The sequence below is a fragment of the Hippocampus guttulatus genome, chromosome 12 (assembly GCF_054856545.1).
Source record: "Hippocampus guttulatus isolate MCC_2025c chromosome 12, RoL_Hgut_1.0, whole genome shotgun sequence".
Classification (NCBI taxonomy): Eukaryota; Metazoa; Chordata; class Actinopteri; order Syngnathiformes; family Syngnathidae; genus Hippocampus; species Hippocampus guttulatus.
Genome location: NC_141272.1, coordinates 8,166,074 through 8,187,273, shown reverse-complemented (window position 1 = coordinate 8,187,273; position 21,200 = coordinate 8,166,074). Strand labels below are relative to the sequence as shown.

Sequence of the window (21,200 nt, the reverse complement as noted above, 5' to 3'; positions counted from 1 at the left end):
TGCGGGTTTTGAGTCACGAGTCGCGTGTCTGGGGTCACGAATTTTGAGTCTTGAACCGCGAGTCTTGAGTCAGGAGTCGTGAATCATAAGTCAAGATGACGCGAGTCTTGAACTGCGAGACTTGAGTTGTGAATCGCGAGTCTGGAATCGCGAATCTTGAGTCGCGAGTGGCGAATCACGAGTTGCAGATCGCGAGTCTTGAACCGCGAGTCTTGAGTCGTGAATCTTGAGTCGCGAATCTTGAGTCGCGAGTCGTGAATCACGAGTCTAGATGATGCGGGTCTTGAGACGCGAGTCTTGAGTCGCGAGTCTTGGTACCTTTTTGCCAACTAACAGAAGATCATTTACTTGTTCTACCCGTCACAGTACAGGACGTCATTGCCATAGATAGATCATCAAAGATCAAGTTGTCAGAATAAATGACATTTTTAGTACGCAAATTAATCGTACTAGTAAACTAGTGTGCTGCACTAGTAACACGACCAGTAACTTGTAGTTGTCCTACAAGTATGGCAACCTTGTCCACCTAGTGTGCAGAATTATTAAAGAGTAGTGGAAGTCATAGTGCATAGGTGTCTAACTCAGGTCCTGGAGGGCCACTGGCCTGCATGTTTTCCAAGTCTCCCTGTTGCAACACACCTGATTCAAATGATCAGATCATCAGCAAGCTCTGCGCAGGCCTGACATTGAACCTGTTCATTTGAATCAGGTGCGTTGCAACAGGGAGACTTGGAAAACATGCAGGACAGCGGCCCTCCAGGACCTGAGTTTGACACCTATGCCATAGTGGGACAAAAAGTTACTCTTAGGACACAGCTGTTCTACTCATAGGTGGAATTGTCTTACTCGTGAGCACTCTTTCTTGTACATGGATGGATATCCGTGATAATGAATAAATGCTAAAACGGCTTTCCGTACTGACGGTGTCTACGTAGTGATAAAGTGGTTAAGGAGCAAGTTTTTCCCAAGGACAAAAAAGATGTTACTCAGAGAGATTGTAACAATACATATATTCTTTTATTAGCATGTTACATAGCAATAAACACAAGAGTTTCATTTAAGATTCTGCGTGTCTACCCCAAAAAAAGTTACACGACATGGCTAGTCACATTCAAATACATTAACATTGATTTTAAATTCTCTTTTGAGAATATAATCTCATTTAATTTTACTACACAATCTTTTTTTTTTTAAGAAACTGCAATTACCCTATGCCATAATAAAGTTAAGTAAAATAAACAAAGGTGCGACATTGCTGTTCCTGAATGCTTGATTGAATCTCAAGTACAAATGCCATCGTGAACATGTTTCGGATTGAATACTTGCACTTTTAGGACTTGCTGATTTCACAACATTTTGTTGTAGAAACATCACGGTGTATACACACACACACACAGGACATAAAGAAAGAATCAGATCAGTTGGTCGGTCACCTTTCAACTTTTGCTCGCCACATACCCGGTGTCAAGTTCAGCTATGGTGAGGTGTCGAACTCCAACCTGCTGGACTGCTCTCTAATTGCAGGGACACAATTGGACATCCATGTTTGAAGGAACATAAAAGATGGATGAACTGATTCTATCGGTCATACGGTCTTCCTGTTCTCAGTGCCATCCGTCCACAAACACGCATGAAAGGTTAATTGAAGACTTGACATTTTTATCTATATGTGCCCTGTGATTGACGGGCAACCATCTCAGGGTGAACGCTGTCTTGAGTCCACGGTAAGCTGTGGCTCCCAAGCAACCCTGAACAGGATACTTGGCAGAAAATGCACGGTTGGACTGAGATTTCTTTTCAGGATGTCAATTTGGCGTTTGGGTCAGATAACATTGTCATCATCTTAATAACTTGATGATTTACAAAATAAACTATAGGTGGTAAATTGACATTTCCATGATGAATATTTTCATGGTTTCGGTGGCACAAAAAGAAAGACAACAGTCTTTGCTGAGAATAACCATCAGTGCATAATGAAAGCATACAACCTATGAGCACATCACTTTTGTGAACTATGCACACACATGGAAATTGATTTACCAGCCTCAACATTACTAGCACTCCTACTGAAACACAAACAGGACCGCATCAAACATTCAGCCTGTACCGAAAGGAGTAACGCTTAATTTTGATTGACGGTCAGAGCGGCATTACAGTTTTTCTCCGTTGGTTTTTGTGCATTTGTCAGATCAGAATTGAATTCCTCACGAGTCACTTGTGAATATCAAAAAGGCAGTTCCTCGTTTCTTAGAACGAGTTGCAAATGCTTTCTCACATACATGCAAAACGATTATGTGCACTTCTCTGCTGTTTCCGACATTATCAATTGCTAAAGTCATGTCGGGCCGACACGGATTAGAAAGGGTCTCTGTTGAATTTGTCCCTGTCATGTAGCTAAAAGACCATGAGAAACCATATTATTCGTCCCTGGCGGTGTCAATAAAATCGAAGTGCTATTTTCTTTGTGCATCCACAATTTGCGCTATATTCTGTATCTTGTATTAGACTGTGCGAGTTGTCGTTATGTTGTGGTTGGTCTATTCAGCTTGGTAATAGGCAGTGTCACTTGGGGAGTTGTTTCTGATTTTGTTCCATGCAAAAACTGCAAATGGGAAATTTGACGTTTTCTTTGGTTGTCTATGTGATCTCTTACTGCAAAGTCGATTGTTTGGCTATGTCACTTTTCTTCCTTGACTGACAAAAGTCAGCTTTCCTCAGTCCAAGTGAGGCAGTGAAGTGAGCAGGATGGACACGAGGACATGACTGTTGCATTATGAATGAAGCGTATTTTTGGAAAGTGAAACGTCACACTTGACTAAACATTAGAATTCCAGTTACTCTGTCAAGAGTTTTTTTTTTTTTTTTTTTTGGCTTGATCAAAAACAAAAACGTGTGAGATGATGAAGACATATAAAAAACCAAAAGCTCTCTCTTGCAAAGGTGCTTTGTTGATATTTACACGTGCGAATTGTCATTTCAATGTTTTTGTACAGAACAAGCTCCAAATAGCTTGAAATCAAAACTGGAGCAGACAGCTTTACACACCCCACTATCAAGCCAGCGTAAATACACAAATGCTTTACAGTACTCTGAGTTGTCACAACAGCGGAAATGTGACCAAACAGCATGCAAGTGACTTGAGACGAACACAAGATTCGGTGAAATCAAGAAACACAACAGCAAGTATGACTGCTGCTTGACGTGTAAACGCAGACGTGTCGAAAACATTTTAAAATGGGGGGTGGGGGGGGGGGGGTGGAGGAGATGTGATGCTGGAATCGTATGATGTGAAGAAACATTCTGTTTTGCTGCTCTCACTTTGAATCCCGACAAGCGTGAATTGACATTCCACTTCACATGTACCGGTAATGTTTTTGTTTTAGTTTTTTTTTTTTTGCGGGAAAAGAAATCCCACAAACAGACAAAAACAAACTTCCAGCCTTTCGTTATTTGCTTGAATGAAATGATTCATCCAGCTGAAGAAGTTACATATCAAAGGCAGAAAACACAGGTCAACACATTTACATTTTTTTAAAAATCAGAGATAAAAGTAAACTTTTTTTTTTGGCGCGAATTCCAAATTTGCCCTTGTTTTGTCTATAGCAGATCATGTTTTCATTATAATAAAATACGACTAGAGTAACAATAATATAATATGTTCTATGTTTAGTCATATTTTTGAATAAGGGTTAACTTTAGCAACAGGCTCATTCCATACATGGCAACATCTGTATCGCGCAAGCTTTTATCAGTCAAACTGAATAAACAAATGAAAATCTCTCAAAAACCTGATTTGACAAGAAATAAAAAGGTAGACATTTTTTTAAATCAGTAAATAGCTTTTGAAAATATGCCTGAATAAAAATGAAAGAACTCAAACCAATTGAAGTCAGTTTCAAAAGTAGGTTAGGGACACATCAATCCCATAAATCGCATAAATGTTGACCAGTATGGGAGTTCACATCATGTGGCAGTACAGAAAAAACATTTCAGTATCACAATGAATTTTCTGAGGAATTTCACAGATTTCTTGAACAAAAAAAAAAAAAAAAAAAAGAAGAAAAACATCATGAGAAAGTCATTCATCGGGTCCTACATTTTGATCTGTAACATTATTGGAAAAAAGTCATGAGCTAAATGTGCAGGTTCAAGCTGCCTGGAAGTGAAGGCCAATGGCCAAGGGCCAGGTTGGATGCTCGTCAGACAAGACAACGCACACGAGTTGCTTCATCACAGAGGAATACCAAATGTGAATATGAACTGTACATTAAGTGACATTCGGACCGCTGAGTGTTTCTTTCAACCTTTTCTCATGAGAATCTTTAAGGATGTGGTCTAGTTGGTTTTGGATAAAAAATAAAAAAACCAACAAAAAACATTCACGGTTTATTCTCCAGTCTCCCATTTGTTGTCAGGACATCAGGAAACTCACAGTTTTGAAATGCGACGTCTGCTATATGAGCAGGGGGAGTGTGTTGAAGATGGACTTTACAGATTTGTATATCGTGTGTACATTTAGAGGGTAACACGTACAGGTGACAAAATTCTATTGACGCGGACCCGCAGAAACTGTTGAAAACGACACGCTTTCCATGCCTCGCAGTAGTTCTTGATGTCATTTTGCAAAGTGACATTCTACTCACCGCCTGTCTTCCTGGTGCCCTTCATCATCATATATGTGCCTTTCAAGTTTGATGAAAGTCATGTCCCCCCCCACTCAACTCATGTTATTCATCAGCAGCATTTTTATTTTGGTTTTAAAATACTTACACAAACGCACATGCACATCTTTCCTTTATTATTATTATTTTTTGCGATTACATATGATAATAAAACAAAAAAAGTTCAAAAACTTGGACACTTTTTAAAATGTTTACATTTTCAGGTACTAAAACAAATGTATACTGTACCCGCCCTTGAACTTCTTCCAACTTAAAATGTCTTGGAAGCGGCAGATGACATTTCTGTTACCGGGAAATATTCAACTGCTTGGCATTTTATCTGACACCCCACTCGATTCTCATGAGAAGAGATTGTTTCGGATGTTTGCAAGAAAACAGGGAGCTGGAAAAAAGGTCGCAAAGTCACAAAATATGGATGTTGGCATTCATCACCAGATCAGTTTGGACTCTGAATGGAGTCGACTCCATCTCCATATGACAATACGAACGCTGCATCGTGAAACTATCTCTTAATATCACTTCATGTAAAATTTGGCAGATTCGCCCAGCTCATTTGCGCAGTGGACACGCACTCGGTGAAATCCGAGGACTCTTCAGTTCTTTGAGAGACAAACGATTGTTGGCATCCTCCTAAGTGGAATATCTATGCGTTCAATTCCATCAAGACACAAGAAGACACAATTCAAAGCCAGCCACAGAAAGCTGAAACAAAGAAGTGCGTACGTATTAAAAAGAGCAACACTATTTGTTAAAGGAGCACTGTTTGCTTTTTCTGTCCTTCATAACATTATTTTTAATCCCCCCTCGCGTCAGTGGTGACATATTCATAACCGGACGCTAGACACAAAATTCGCAAGCGGTGCTAGACAGCACCTAAGATGTTCGTAAGGATGCGAACTGCCTGAGGGCAGTAATGTCGGTGTAGCAATAAGGATGTCGGCGAGTTGGGAGAGAAAGTGAACGGGAAGGTCAAAGGCCAACTGGGAAGCAGAGGGAGAGGAGAGGTATTAGCACTGTAAGAGAAGGCAGGCGATGGAGGCCAGAAGGAGCCACGGTGATTGAGATACGCAAGCTGAGCCGTTGATGTCTCGGCCTGTTCCAGGTCCTGTGCGCACAAAGAGAGAGACAGCCCGGAGGAGAGAGCGCTCTTAAAACGGTGTCTTGTCAACATCATATCAGAATGTCTTTATCATGCTTTTATTCAATGCTAGTCCAGTTGATACAACCGTAAGTCTTGTGTTGCTGAAATCAAAACGGTTTTGTCATTTTTTTTCTATTTCATCTATAACTGCTTCAAACAACAAAGAGTATGCAGAAAAGTGGTGAAGATTGAATGACTGTCTGCGTCTTATGTTGTATTATTTTATTATTATGCTCTAATGACTTCAAGATGGCGCCGCGAGAGTGGCTGACTTTACAGCAGCTCCTATACTTTTTGTTCTCCTACTTTCATAACTTTGCTGCTGTGAATTGGGAATTTCTCCATTGGGAGATGAATAAAGGTTTTCTCATTCTTCTGCAAGTCCTCCTCCCACCCCATAAACAGTACACCGTGTAGCACTTACAAGTGCTAGAGCTTACGCGTTATTTTTTTTCAAGTGGAAAAACGTCACCGATCCGTTTTTCTGTTTGGGTATCGAGTAGGAAGATGAGTATTTTGTTGGTGAAATTGACCGACAGTAAGCTGTTTCTTCAAAGATCAATATAGACGAGAATTGGAAAACGTGACCATGACAAACATGTATTCAAGTAATTGTGCTTAATTTAATTACTAGTTAATTAGTGTGTTGTTGTTTCTTTCAATCAAGTTCAGCCATTAGTTTTTGCAACTTTATGTAGTTTGAGAAAAGACAGTTGGGACGCTCCCAGCAAAGATGAAAGACTGCATTAACAGTATTTTCCACTAGGTGGCAGCAAAGACGCAGTAATCTCCACCCAACTTAAAGGAAATTCTGAAATAACACCCCCCCCAACTTGTCACTAATTCACCAATATTATAATTTTGCGTCGAAAATCAAGAACTAAGCCTTAAATCTCACGAGACAATGTTACCTTTATATCATTACTCATCAACTTGAATGACGGAGGCCTTTTTCAGAGAGCTCAACGGGAGTTTATGGCATGCCTCGATGCTATTACGGTCAGAAGAGAGAGAAAAAATAGCCTTTATACTCACTGTAGAGAAAGACACTGGAATTTTGGACACCTAGTCGGTTTGAGGCCACACAGGTATATTTCCCATAATCCTCTTCAGTGACACTTGAAATTGTAAGAATAGTATAAGTGCCAAGGACTTGGATATTGAGCCCCTGGGCATTGGACAGCCTGCGGTTAGGAAAACAGATCAAACAAACGGGATTTAGAGAGGAAGCCAGAAACAACTTTTTTAAGCACGACAGCATACTAAAATAACAGAATTTTTAAAAGTCATGTAGAAACTGGTCTTCTTCAAACCGCTTGGCAGGTTTTTGCAAGCGTCTATGTGCTGCTGACATCCTGACTTGTAACACCGAGCTTCTGACACGTCGTTATCTGAATTTTGAAATGCAATTTAGTGCTGAGGAATCAATACAATTTGGCAAGTCGGTTGGCACGATGGACCGTTCATCGATGAGCTAACCTCTCCCCACGATGCCACCCAACTCAATTAGACCGCCAACTTAATGGATCCTGTACTTTCCGCACCGATCAAGCTCCTTACATGATTAGAAAGAGTTCATGGAAGGTGCGTCCACCTAATCCGGCTCACATGTGGCTACTATGAGGCACCGGAGGTCTATGCTGACACATATTGAGCATAAACATAAAGAAAGCTCGGCTCAGTTCCGTCGGGAGGCTGAATAAGAAAAGCCGAAGTAAAAGCACGCAGGATTTTCTTTTCAATCTAAAAACTGCCGCCAGCAGTCTCATCTTCATGACAAGAGGGCACGATGAAAAACATGCGCCATCAGATGGGCTGGAGATGAAAACGATATGCGCGACTGAGAACAGATGACAATTGTAAAACGGTAGCAGTGGGAATGAATTGAGTCAACCCATGTGAGTCGTAAGGAGGTTTGCATGAACACTCACTGGACACTTTGTTTTGCCATGTGGCTGTTCTACTCCAATTGAATTTTTACCCCCCCCCCCCCCCCCCCCCCCCAAAAAACACTGCTTATTATCCCAGTATCCCAGAAGTAATCTTCGAAACAATAAGTTTGGTTTCATGTTCATTTATCGAGCTCTATTCGTTCTCCACTTTTAACATGCTAGTAGAAACAATTCCGAAGTGAGATTTTTTTTTTGGGGGGGGGGGGGGACGATAGACAGCTTGGCGGATCAGTAAAATTTATTGACGGAAGCGTGATAAAAATAACATGGCGGAATGACCGACTTACGTTTAGCTTGAAAAAAAAAAAAAGACGGATTGATGATGACAGACAGGGTGCCCAGGCCCGCTCTCGGATGACAAATGATGGACTAGCAAAATATTGTAAGTTGCCCACCTCTGAATAGGAGTTACCCCATTGTTAAAAAGGAATACAAATATCATATGAGCACTAAGATAAAAGCGGAGTTAATATTGTACAGGGTAAAGCGGTAAACTGGAAAATAAGCTAAACAGTCACTCATCAATTGGATCACTATGGTGCATTCCTATAAATGGCCAAGGAGAAATTTCTCTCCATGCACATTGAGATCAGACTGTGGAGAGGCACATTGACAAAATCCTGCAGGGGACAAAATGATGTCTGGAGGTTGAAAACCGCGGCAAATGCAAAATATTTTAATGGCCATAAATCTTTCTGTCCACTTGCGTGATCGGCCTATTACATGAGAGACTTGATCTGTGATAACATTTGGTAACGGCTCCTCCAGCATCTTTCTTTTCCGCCTTTTTCAAAGTTCTAATGCGGCACTTTGGGTCGGGCAAAAAGATGGCACATTTGCAATGCGAGTGGAGGGAATTTGGGGTTACTTCACATTGAAATACGATGTCCCAGCTGTCGTTATAAAGTCATTACACTTCAGTCCTTCAGACTTACATTACACTTGAAACATCAGCTTCTCCCGCACGATTTGCACTTTCACAAGGGAGCGAGTAAGCATTTTCTATGTGTCAAGTCTGGCTTCCATTACAGTGAAATAACTTGCGTGCTTCTAAAACTACCGGTTTTACACTATAATGTGAGTATAAGCATTCCACAGAGGTGGGAGTGAGTCATGGGTGCGAGTCGCTAGCATGTGATAAAACCCCGTGCTATGTAATTAAGCGTGTTTTGACTGTGTGCAATTTGCATCTTTTCGCGTCATCTCTATGGGAGTGGATAATCATTTTCAATCACCGTCATTTGAAATTGGGAGGCATGACTGGATGTGATTTTCAGAGAGTTACCTTTTCTCATCCCTGTACCATTCAAATTCGGGTGTGGGCACGGCCGTGGCTTCACATCCCAGCGTCCCCATGCGGCCAAGCTGGGCCTCGGCGCTCTGGGTTTTCTTTATTGTTGGAGGGTCTGCACAGGTGCGGGAGATGAACAACAGTTACATTTACATGCCTGCTGCCTCAAAGAAAAGACGACAATGACAGTGCAGCATCTCATCAAATGTCGTTGGAAATGACGATGCGTGGCATTTAAGTCACCAAAAAGTCGATTGCAAGCAGAGTTTATACCGACGGGACTGAAGAGTGCTTTGAAATGTTCACACCCTCCCACACTCCCATCTGTAAGTCTCAACTCTTTCCTTCTTGACTTTATTCTGCCGCCGAAGATAGGAGATGAGTCACGATGAGTGTATTAGTCAATGCTTCCACGGGATTACTTACAGTTCACGATTACATTGACGTATTTGACATCGGGTGTGGCAACGTCATTGCTGGCCTTGCATTCGTAGCGACCTGCTTGGGTTCGCGTGATGCCGATGATGTCCAGGTATTCCTCTCCATCCAGTGGCTCGGCTGTACGGAAACAGACACGGGAGATGCAATGAATGAGATATGCTGACTTTTACATGCTTTAAAGCACTAGCTTGTGTCAAAATAATAGACAATATGGAAAAAAAAAGAGAAGTCCTGATTCAACCCGAGGTTACCTTCACACTGCAGGGCGTGATGCCCAATACCGAATTTCTGGCTAAACACGATCCCTTTACGTATTTCTTCACATTACAAAAACAAAAGCGACTTCTGATGTGAATTCAATTGATTGACAGAGATCTTTTCATGTATCATGAAGGGTCAGCGGTTACTGCAGTAGACAGTTTATCATGTTATCAGGTTATCGTTATTGGTGAATGAAAGGGTTAAATTGTAAGGCCTATGCTAGTATTTGCACAGCGAGACCGTAGTAAAACGGTTTGCATGAACGCTTCAATTAAGAGCGGAATGATATTTGCAAATGTCATAAGCAGCATGACCATCTGTTTTCTAGACTATTTTGATAACGGTCAACGAGGGAGTTGGAGCCTATCCCATGCAGCGGACCGCAAATCTCATTTGACAGGTTTAGTACAGATAAAAACATTTGTTCTGTTTTGGTAAAAGTAAATACAAAAAGCTCGTCGTATATGTAAACGTCATATAAAAAAGGGTGAATGGATGTGATTTACTCCCTAAAGGACCAGTGAAAAAACAAGGTAGCACTACCCACATTTTTGACCACATTGCAGTCAGCCAGAATACAACATCCTGCATAACCGCACATTATCTATTCATCATGATCGATTGGGCAATCTTGTCTAAAGGGAATTGGGTGTGAGTGTGTGTGCAATTTATGTGCGTGTGGGGCCCAGCCAGCCTTGGTATGAGGAAGGAGGCTTAATGTCTCTCTGGAGGGTTTGGAGCATGTATGCATGAATGGGCAAAAAGACACCTTGAAGGTTTCCAGGGGACATCGAAGACTAATTCAAAGCATGCACATTAGAAGAGGCTCATGAAGCCGGGAATTATACTGCACCACATCTATATTTCACCGCTAATCTGGAGAAAGGAGCAAGTATGTGTGACGGCAATGGAGAATGAGGATGGCAGGGTATTCAAGGCAAGGGAAAACAGAATGATGACATCGTCAGAATTCATATAGTCATGGACAAAGAGCCATCGCTTATTTTCGGCCAAGGAAAGCTTTCAACACAAAATACATGACGAAACATAGAATATTTGACCGGCACCAACCACAAACTGAACCACTGGTGTCATTTTGCTTTCATAACGATATTGACTGAAAATGTTGAGCAACTCAATGCTTGATCGACAAAATGCTTTCTTTCAAACACGAAAACAACATTTCCAGTAACTTTTTGTAAACAGCCTTTCCTTTGCGAGCGGATGTCGGTTCGCTTTCTGTCAGCCAAAACGCAGTGCTTGTTGGGTGTAATATGGAATCACACGCATGGCTTTTGTTAGACCTTGACAAAATCATTCAATGGCCTTAAATTTCAGAGCACACGGTGAGAAGGTCATGATTGCAAAGAGGTATTTTCGACAGGGGGTGCTTAACTGCTGGGTCACAACATAATCCTTATCATCCTGAGTAAGATTTTTTTTGGCTTTGTCTCCTGTGGGGAATGCAATCAAGAACGAGAAAGGCGAGGTGATTATTATTTTTAAAAATAACTGTTTGATGTGACATTTGCATATGCACCATAAATGTTGTCCAACAAACTAATTGGCTTCCAATAACACCTTATTATCATTTTCATTCTTTGGCTTTTGACTCAGCGTGAGACTTGATTTTTAGTTTGACCGTTTTTGTGCTTTCTCCTGTCTTTGTTATGGATTTATTGTTTTACTGTTAGTTGTATGAATTATTTTTGCTCCATGTACAGCACTATGGCGGTTGTTTTGAAATGCTCTCTGTAAACAGCTGAGTTGGGTTGAGAACGGTGGCACACACACTGTATTGCACATCCCAGGACCTAATTTACTTTGTACAGTGAAACTCCTCTACAACAAAACCTACATGGGTGAAAATAGTGTGAAAAAAATCTTCATGCATTAACACCATTCCCACCTTCCTGCCCTCGATACAATGAAAAAAAAACCGTGTTGCGTTATATCTTTTTCTCTGCTCTTGCCTCGTGCCAAGATTCACTACAACGAAGTCTAATCCAACAGCGACCTCTACTGCTTCGTTCGGAAACGGCAACAGCAACCACCACACTGGTTTACACATGCGCAGTAGTCCAGGAAGTATTTGTTATTGTTAGTTTCAGACACAGCAAGAACATTGCATTGCTAAAATGGCTACAAAACGGACCGTTGCATGTCAAGCAGCGAAGACAAGAAGAGCTCTGATGCTGGAAGAGAGGGTAAAAGTGATCAAAATGAAAGATGGAGGAAGCAGAATACAGTAAACGACATTATCCAAGAAATTTATGTAAGTGAAAGTGGATGCTAATCGTAAATTTTGCAATTTATTTCCCTTTTTTTCTTTCTACACTGACTACCGTATATGAATTGTCAAAAAAGTGTATGCTCATACTTATGCACTATTGGAATAAAAATAAAGAGTACACATACGATTGTGTGTGCGTGTACACATACGTTTGTGTGTGTGTGTGTGTGTGTGTTTACATGTGAGATCAAATTTGCTACAGTGAAAACCCCCCTGTTGTGAAAAATTTCTTGCTGCAAACAGGATTTCGTTGTAGAGGAGTTTCACTGGACTGTATATACAATAGAGATACTTGCATTCCGATCCACAAACATCTGAAGAAGAGTGATTACTGGGAGTGATTTGATCCAGATGGCTCTGAGAAGGATCTGTTAGCACCTCACTTTTCACTCCCGCAATCAGAAAGCTTGCCATATAGTCCATCACTGCTGCCCTGGAACTAAATGATGTGTGACTATACACAACTACAACACTTAGACCAAAGCAAGCAGAACATCTCAACACTTGCCTCGTTCCCTGTTGGGAGCCATCTACTGTACATGAGTATGCAGTATGTGAGCTGGTAGTCTGTTATGCTTTTTTGCTTGTCAGAGAGCGAGATAAGGAGCAGAAAGAACCGAACATCCTATTGAGGGCGATGTGAGAGCTATGGACAAATGAGAAAAGGATGGCACGTTGTAGTCACCGAGAGTAGTGTGCTTCATTTGCTTGATTCCCACTCAGTGGCATTTTGAGTGTGAGTGTGCACAGTTGTCGATGTCTATATGTGCTCTGTGATTGCCAGGTTACTAATCCAGAGTGTAGTCTTGTGCTCAAAGTCTGTTAGGATAGGCTCCAGTTCCCTGCAACCCTAAACAGGAAAAGCAGTATAAAAAAAATGATAGCTGGTTAAGTGGAACAGCAGATGAAGAGAACGTTTGCCAGGTGAGGTAATAATCCGGGGGGGGGGGGGGGATTCTTGTAAAACCTCTCCTGGAAAGTGGCCGATATTTACTCTGGCCTGGTTTTGGAGAGAGGTCAAGGGCACTCAGCATCAAAAATGAAAACGCATGCCTTGCCAAGAACCATTCTAAAAGGTTTAGCACATCACTATTCAGCTGTATCATTGGGCAGAAGTGATTGGGCTGTGGTCCAAATCTGTTCATTTGGGCAGATGTCATTGTTGCTGTGGCAACGATTTTGAGTTAAGCCATACACTCTTGAAGGCCTGGCACTTGCTCAAGGGCACCTGGTCAGCAAACATGACTGCTGGTGGACACCTAACAAGCGGTGGCTGGCGCTCTCCACAGAATCGCGATGAAGTGAGTGTCAGTGTTTATGACTTGAATTTAAATGGGCTCCGACTGAGTTTTCTCTATAAGCTGCTGACATGTCCAGATGTGTCTTTGCCTGAGTGGATCAAAGGATCAGTGTTCTTGTCTCCCCTCTGCTGCATTAGATGACTTTTTTTTTACTTGCTCTTATTTGAAAAGCAGCCCTACTTTTGTTTAATACATGTGAGAAAGTTATCCAGTTTCATTACCCCGGGCAGGATTTGTAACATGTGAACCATTCTTTGAAGAAGCACAAAGGCAGTGGCACACGAGCACTTAAGTGGCTTGGAGATCACAAGTATCAATTATGACATTGTACAACATTGGTTGTACAAATGACCTCATAGATGATTTTGCATTTTTAGAAAATATAGAAGTGTTCCTCTGTATATATGTTCCCACTGCTTTCTTGAAATTATATTCCAAGAAATTGTCAAGACTTTTTCATCTGCTACAGTATGAGAGAAGTTATCTCAACACACACTAATAAATTCCACCCCCACGCTCGGGAGAAGTGTGAATTTTGACAAGTTCCACTTATATTTTGTACATTTAACCAATGTTTCAATGTTACCAAAGCCGTGAAACGATTCTCATTGCTAACCCGAAAGAACTGTTTAAATAAAAAAACAAAAACAAAAAACAAACAAACAAACTTGTTCACGAACGGACACTACATTAATGTACAATCTCACTTGGATGTTGACATATGAATTATAATATGAATTAAAGTAAATAAAGATGATGGGGCAGCGAATTGACAAATTAGTGGCTAATGGGTTGAGAGAAGCTCATGCTAGCACCCATGGCACTGCCACAGCCAGGTTGACTAACCCACGGGCGCAACACTAGCTAAAAAACGCATGAAAAGTTCGAGCTCTGGTCTCTGTGCACACACACACACAGTATTTTAATAGAGCTGAATTCCTGGTTATGTTTTTCTCATTCACATATGTTCCGTTTCTGTTGTCAGACAATGGAGCAATTATGAAATACTGAGTGAAACATGGCCCACTAAGACTATCTGTAACCCATCGCTATCTCGAAGCCGTCGTCTTGGTCACTGCAGCTATCTACTGAAACCAGAGATGTATTTCATCTCAAAGCACACAGTCAAAAGTGACCACACGCCCACAACAGCTCTCTGTCTCTCAACAGACTGGAAAGAGCGAGGGAGAAAAACCTCACACTCAACTGAAAGAATTAGTTTTTTCACTTTGGCGAAAAATAAATCCTGACTTGGGTCTGAAAAGTCACTAAACAAAGTCATGTGGAAACGCAGGGCAGCAGAACTGGTCTAAGGGGGGGGGGGCTGTGCTGGCTAGAAACAGCGATGAAGCAGAAAGGCGCTACAGCTCAATTGTGCCCATACTTGTCTGTTTAATCCGTTTGCATCTTCACACAAGGCAGAGAGAGGACAAAAATGATTTTCAAGGACCGCTCAAGCTTTTCTGGGACATTTGACTTTTGTTCAGATTTTACATGTGCTTTGACTGGAAAATGATGTTCGTATATTAAACGTTATATTGGGGAAGACATCTAGAATGACACGCTGAATAATAAATGTTGAACCGCCAAGTTTTACCTGAGGGGTTGAGCAGCCGCCAGGTAATTAGCGGGTCTGGTCTGCCAGTAGCCAGGCAGCTGAGTGTCACATTGCTGCCCTCATTCACCGTCATATCGTCTGACATCTTGTAGATGTTTGCCGGAACTGCGGGGGGGAGAGAAGCATATTTTTATGTAAATGTGCTATTACAAAAAAAGCCCATTGCAGACTTTCCCAAAATGCTTTTACACTCAGACTTCTCCATCCTAAAAACTGATACTTGATATTTAAATTCAAGCAGAAGTACGGTACTTGAACATGAGGGAAGAGAAGTTGACCTTGAGTCTTTTTGTTAAAGGAAGGTTTCTTAATAGCTTTGAAGGTTTTTTCTTTTTCTTGTATTTTCTTTTCACTTTCAGAGCCTTTTGAGGTCGAGTTTCACTCACCATGTATTTAATTTTCTGCTTGAGGACGTGAACTCTATAAAACAGACAGATGATTGTATCGATTCTTAGTTCAGACTTTCTGTTTTGGGAGCTATAATCTACTTAATATACAGTATGTGAAAGTGAAATGAAGTATACAACACTGTGTTTGAACTTCAGCAAAATGATTCCAGTCTGCAACACAGATGAATTGGGAAAGTGCAGTTGGCTCTTTTTTGTGCGTCAGCAGATAAAGGATGGGATGCAGAAGACATATATCAAGGTTTGAACATTGTGTGGGGGAGTGGCTGGGGAATATATATCATGTCGGAAATGCAAACAATAATCTTTTACTTTGGATTTTGATAAATAGAAGCATAAAAAAATACTGTCCTGTCAAGGTCATAGATTAAACAGAATCTTTCTTCTACCTCATTGTGATGAGTAGCTTTGTTATGATGTCTCAAAGTAGCAATATTTTCTCGTATTTTTATTGCCGTGTAGTCAACATTTTTTGCTCCGATTTTAATAGCATCTTCTGTCAGAAGGCCTGCAATTTAGCTGAACTCCAGGTGTGTTTTATGCTTGATTTCAGGCTGGGGATCAAAGCGATATTTCTATCAAAATATAACAACACAGCGAGCATTCTATAATATGTTCAACAATTTGGGCATCATTGTTAGTTTGAGGGCTTAATTTACGAAAAAGAAAAACAAACAAACAAAAAAACCCCCAAAAACAACAACAAAAAACACAACACACTCCCACACCATGTTTCTCCGGCAATAACTAAAGACAACTATTTCCTGCGGAAATAGTAGTACAAAAATCCTAAAATAAAAAATACGGTTTCCCAATTTTAGTGTGATTATTTTTTATTTCTTTACTTTGCTTTTAAATGCCATGAACTCTTTTGTTTGCAACTGCTTTTAAATGTTGTACTTTGAATTACGTATGTGAAGCACATTGAGTTACCTTGTGTCTGAAATGTGCTACATTAATTAAGCTACCCAGAGCTACAGATTGCCCCTAAATGGTGGCATTTTTCGATCAAAGTTCTTGTTCTGCATCGGTTCTGTTCAATGAGGCACTGCTTGCGAAGCTAAGTAGGGCTCCTACCCCCAAGCCACACAGTTGCATTGATTAGTGATTAAATAAAGACATTTTTCTGTGCCTCTGAATTAGGGGTCGGAAAATATTTATTTCTGTATTCTGAGCCACCATGACTTCAATAGAACACATGGTTAAATAAATTCATAAATCAAAAAATACCAGCGTAGACACCAGCATGGCTTTGTTGTGTTTTCATGCTGGTGTCACTGGCAAGACCGGCAGCAAAAGCGAAACCAAACTTCAGACAAGATTCGAACAGCTCAACTTTCAGTCACTGAGCAACCTGCTCTTTGAAGTGAGAGCCAGAGCCGCCCAACATGTTGCCGGAACCCTGCCGGAAACTGGGGATCGCCCATAATGAACTGCAATCTTGCTGGTGTCTCCAGCGATGAGCAGGGCAACAAAATGAAGGAAGGGATGGATTGATCTTAACTTGTACGCGTGAATGTCTTGAAAACGCTGTGTCTCAAAATCAAACGTACCTTCCCAGTCACCACAAATGCTTCCTCAACAATGGACAACCAGAATGAAATATTTATAAATGGTAAGTCATTATTATTATTATTATTACTATTATTAAATGAACACTCCATATTAAACAACGTGTGTAAATCACACACGTTCACACACAGATCAAATCATGTTTATAATTTGATCTGTGGTTTTATTATTTACTCTTGGTTGTAAAGTGCCCTTGAGTGTTGTGAAAGGTGCTTGCAAATGAAATGTATTATTATTATTATTATTATTATTATATTCTTTACTATGCGCTACTGTGGTTGCTTCTTTAGTCACCACTCAAATTTTAATAACTTCATAAATGACACTCCGATTCCATGCACATTAGGTATTCTAAGGGTTAGACATTTGCACGGAATTGTTTTAGGACCACAAGAACACTAATAAACTGTAGAGGTTTTTAAACAGGTACTTGTATTATACCTGGATGGATGCAACTTTTTACACCCTGAGGAAACGTCATTATAATCTATTGTTTACAGCCTTCAGATTGGTGGTTTTGGTCGGTAATTTAGTCTAGTAATTTTGCAGTAGAATTAGCGTGAAGCACGGGTAAAAATATGAATTGGCCATGCATCAACCTATACTCAGAAGTGCACAGCATAAGGTGACTTTTGTCATCGAGCGCAAAGACGAAGGGCAAAAAGGGCACACATTTCTATTCAACCACACAAAGGTGTAAATGCTAAAAAACATATTGTAGTCGCAGTAAAAAAAACCTGCTTCAAGTTGCGACACCCAAACCCGGAGCGCACTGACATGACGAATTATTTCATTTGTCGCGGTTACATAATGCGTTGCAGGTGAAGTCAGGCTTAATTGACGCTGCCGACATGTGATTTTTAGATTTATTCAGAAGGGTGAGGCGCACAATGCCCACGGCGAGCGCATCTGTCAGACAGCCCGCGTCACACACAGAAAATATCAAAGATGCAAAGGTTGCTGGTGAGTTCACACAAAGAGCATGGCGATGAAAATGCAAATAGCACTCATCCGCATTAAAGATTAAACTGACATTATTCTCGCCAGTAATGATGACCACTCTCTTGGCCGCTCTTTCAAATATGGCCAGAGTGGTTCACCTTCAGCCTTTGTCGATACCCCCTGTTGTCATATGTGTCAATGGAATGGCCCCCTTTCAATGCATGAGAGGACCTCTTGCAGCCAGCGTGAAGAAGATTAAAGGGAATTGCAGTTTTATTTGAAAGCGATTTGTTGCAGTGTCCCCCCGGTGCTTTCGCGTCTGAGTGCTACTCCCTGCGCTGTAAATTTGCTTTGTCTGATCATTTGTTTTCCAATTATTTCACCATCCCTGCAAGCGGAAAATTGTCAGCTTATGTGCTCCTCCATTTGGGTCTGTTCCTGGGGGCGGGGGGCTACGTTTGGCGCCAAAGAGACAGCAGCTCTCAGTGTGGATGCCTCCCACGGGTAGTTTTTCCTCACCTGACTCCTCAGTGTCTTGTCATGTCTCTCCACCAAGGGCGTCCACACCTGGTGTGTTGCAGATCTAAACCAGGCAGGACAGTGGCCTTCGAGGACCGGAGCTGGACACGCCTGCTCTACGCTATCAGATAATATGTGAGTGTGTTGGGGTGTATTGGTATGGGTCCACTATGTGCACTATTTATATCTGGCGATTGGAGAGGTGTGTTTTGTGATATTTGTTGCCATTTTTATTGTCTGTCTTAATATCTGTAAAAGCACTTTATCTTGCTTTTCCTACTTATGAAAAGTGCTAAATAAATTACATTTCATTGGATGATTTGATATCTCTGTACTAAAAGTCATAAATCAAAGAAAGGGGATGCATAATACGAGGCTCAAAACGACTATTTTGCAGGTTAATCATAAGGACCAGAAGCAAGGGTTTTCATCCATCCATCCATTTTCTGATCTGCTTTATCCTCACAAGGGTCGTGCTGGAGTCTATCCCAGCCGTCATCGGGCAGTGGGCGGGGGATACCCTGAACCGGTTGCCAGCCAATCGCAGGGCAAACACAGACGAACAACCATCTGCGCTCACAGTAACACCGAGGGACAATTTAGAGTGTTCAGTCAGCCTGCCATGCATGTTTTTGGAATGTGAGAGGAAACCAGAGCTCCCGGAGAAAACCCACGCAGAAACAGGGAGAACATGCAAACTCTACACAGGAAGGCCGTAGCCGGGATTGAATCCACGACCTCTGCACTGTGAGGTCGACTTGCTAACCAGAGCAAGGATTTATGAAACAAACAAAAAATTAAATAAATACAGAGAGGTAGAATTTAGGGATGCAGCTATTGAATGTTTAGATTCAAATATTCTCCTTTTATCAAATAACTTTTATAAAATAATTTCAATTGCAATTAATTGTTTAGCCCTATCTCATGTGAACATTTTTGGACAGTGGGAGGAAATCTGAAGTGAATTTATGCAAGCACATGGACAACATTTCCCTGGCAATCTTTTATACAGTAATTACCAGAGATGTGTGAGGGACGAAATTTCACCCACTAAATGAGTAAACGCAACACATGAACATCAACAACACGACAGGAAGAAAATGCTATGGGACTTGGAGAGACACAGCAGAGGACAAAATAGCCGAGAATTAAGGAGGAGGAATCAATTTTTGGTTATAGTTGTCACATTAGCTGATATAAACGAGCCTCGAGTCTGGAGATAGACACAGGTCATTCAAAGATCAAGCAGTTAATAATCCGGCGCTATGGCTTTAATGAAGACAAGGCAATTTGTTGAAATGGATCATCGATTCACATATTGACCTTTAAATACTCAACTAATGGTTCATATATTCCACGTTTAGTTATACAATAGCTTCTTCTTCTTCTATGGTCGGCGGTTGGGTGTGTTGAAATCGCTCTGCTGTGAGTCAGCGTTGACGGTGCATAAGTAATTCTTGGTATAAAAAATGTGAAATGAGTGGTGAGGGTGTATTTGAACTATTTGGGTATTTTTTTTTTACATCCATTTTCCAATTCAACACAGTCTAGCTTCAAATTATTTCTGCATTGCAAATGATGAATCTGTGTTCCTTTATATTATTATTATTATCATATTTTTAGATATTTTTATTTATTACTTCATTTTCACTCCATATAGGGTATCTTACCTTGTACAATGAGGTAGACCAATGAGGGCTTAGGCTGCTGCTTTGTCTGTATGGAGCAAGTGTACGACCCTTCATCATAAACATCCACCTACACAATAATACATCATGTAAGTTATACATATTTAATATAATCACTGAGGACAACATGACCATTAATGGATGTGAAAAAAAAAATCATTTTTTTTTGTGTGCGTAAAAATGTGCTTCAGCGTTATACTGTGGTTGTCTCTTCCTCTGTGGGAAGTGTTGCACAGTTAACACACCATTTGAATTATTTAACGAACTCAAACTATGCAAGGATAGATGGTCAAGTGTTCTTATCATTCTTATCAGATGACTACCTACATTAGCAATGTGTAACTCTGATTCAAAATATAATTACGAAACCATCAAACAAAAATAACCCTCCATAAGCACAACACGCAAACCCCCCTTTCTTCACAGTCTTGCATCTTGTCTCCTCAATATTGCCGCCCTCCCCTGGTCATGATTACCTTCTGTATGCGTAGGCTGTACTCAAGTTGTCCTTTGGTGACCAGATCGACTCTGGGGTCCAGAGACCACTTGTCTTCACCGGCAAAGATAATGTTTGATCGATTGAGCCAGGCCACCTTGGAGGCTTTGTCATCAACATAACACCTGTGGGCACATCAAGATTATGTGTTGTGTTATAGTTGCGTATTTTATTTTACACACAAAGTAAAGCGGGCACAAACGTAGCTTACCATTGGGGCCATGCTGACGGCGAAGTGAGTGATTTTCAATTGAAACAAACTGCGATGCCGCTTTTTATACGTCAAGCGTCGCCTGGACAAGCCCCGCCCCTCTTTAAGCCCCAGGTAAATCCAACAAGCGCTATACAAATACAAATATTTTGTATTGTATTGTACACACACTTTCTTGTGTAGCAGTTCTAATCATCCAACACATACACTCAGCAAATATGTTAATGGTACCTAAGTACCTACCTAAATTGACAGTAACAATGGCATGAGGACATAAATCACTGTGGACACTTGAGCACCATAGCAACCCGGTGCTAACTTTCCCATTGACAAGTACCGAATATATTCATTTACTTGACATTTTTTATCCTTGAAGGAAAATTCT

At 40.9% G+C, this 21,200-nt stretch overlaps 1 protein-coding gene across 1 annotated transcript in view; it reads right to left on the bottom strand.

Moving 5' to 3' along the window:
- Window positions 1-993: 993 nt before the first annotated feature.
- The window catches only part of lsamp (limbic system associated membrane protein), a 99,984-nt gene continuing 79,777 nt past the window's right edge, over window positions 994-21,200 (bottom strand). Inside the window, exons 4-10 of the mRNA XM_086125892.1 lie at window positions 20,585-20,729; window positions 20,091-20,178; window positions 14,960-15,085; window positions 9,493-9,624; window positions 9,061-9,181; window positions 6,859-7,007; window positions 994-5,787 (exon numbers count right to left, since the gene is read on the bottom strand). Coding sequence (XP_085982018.1) covers window positions 5,690-5,787; window positions 6,859-7,007; window positions 9,061-9,181; window positions 9,493-9,624; window positions 14,960-15,085; window positions 20,091-20,178; window positions 20,585-20,729 — 859 coding nt within the window. The 3' untranslated portion in view covers window positions 994-5,689. The remainder of the gene's footprint in view (window positions 5,788-6,858; window positions 7,008-9,060; window positions 9,182-9,492; window positions 9,625-14,959; window positions 15,086-20,090; window positions 20,179-20,584; window positions 20,730-21,200) is intronic.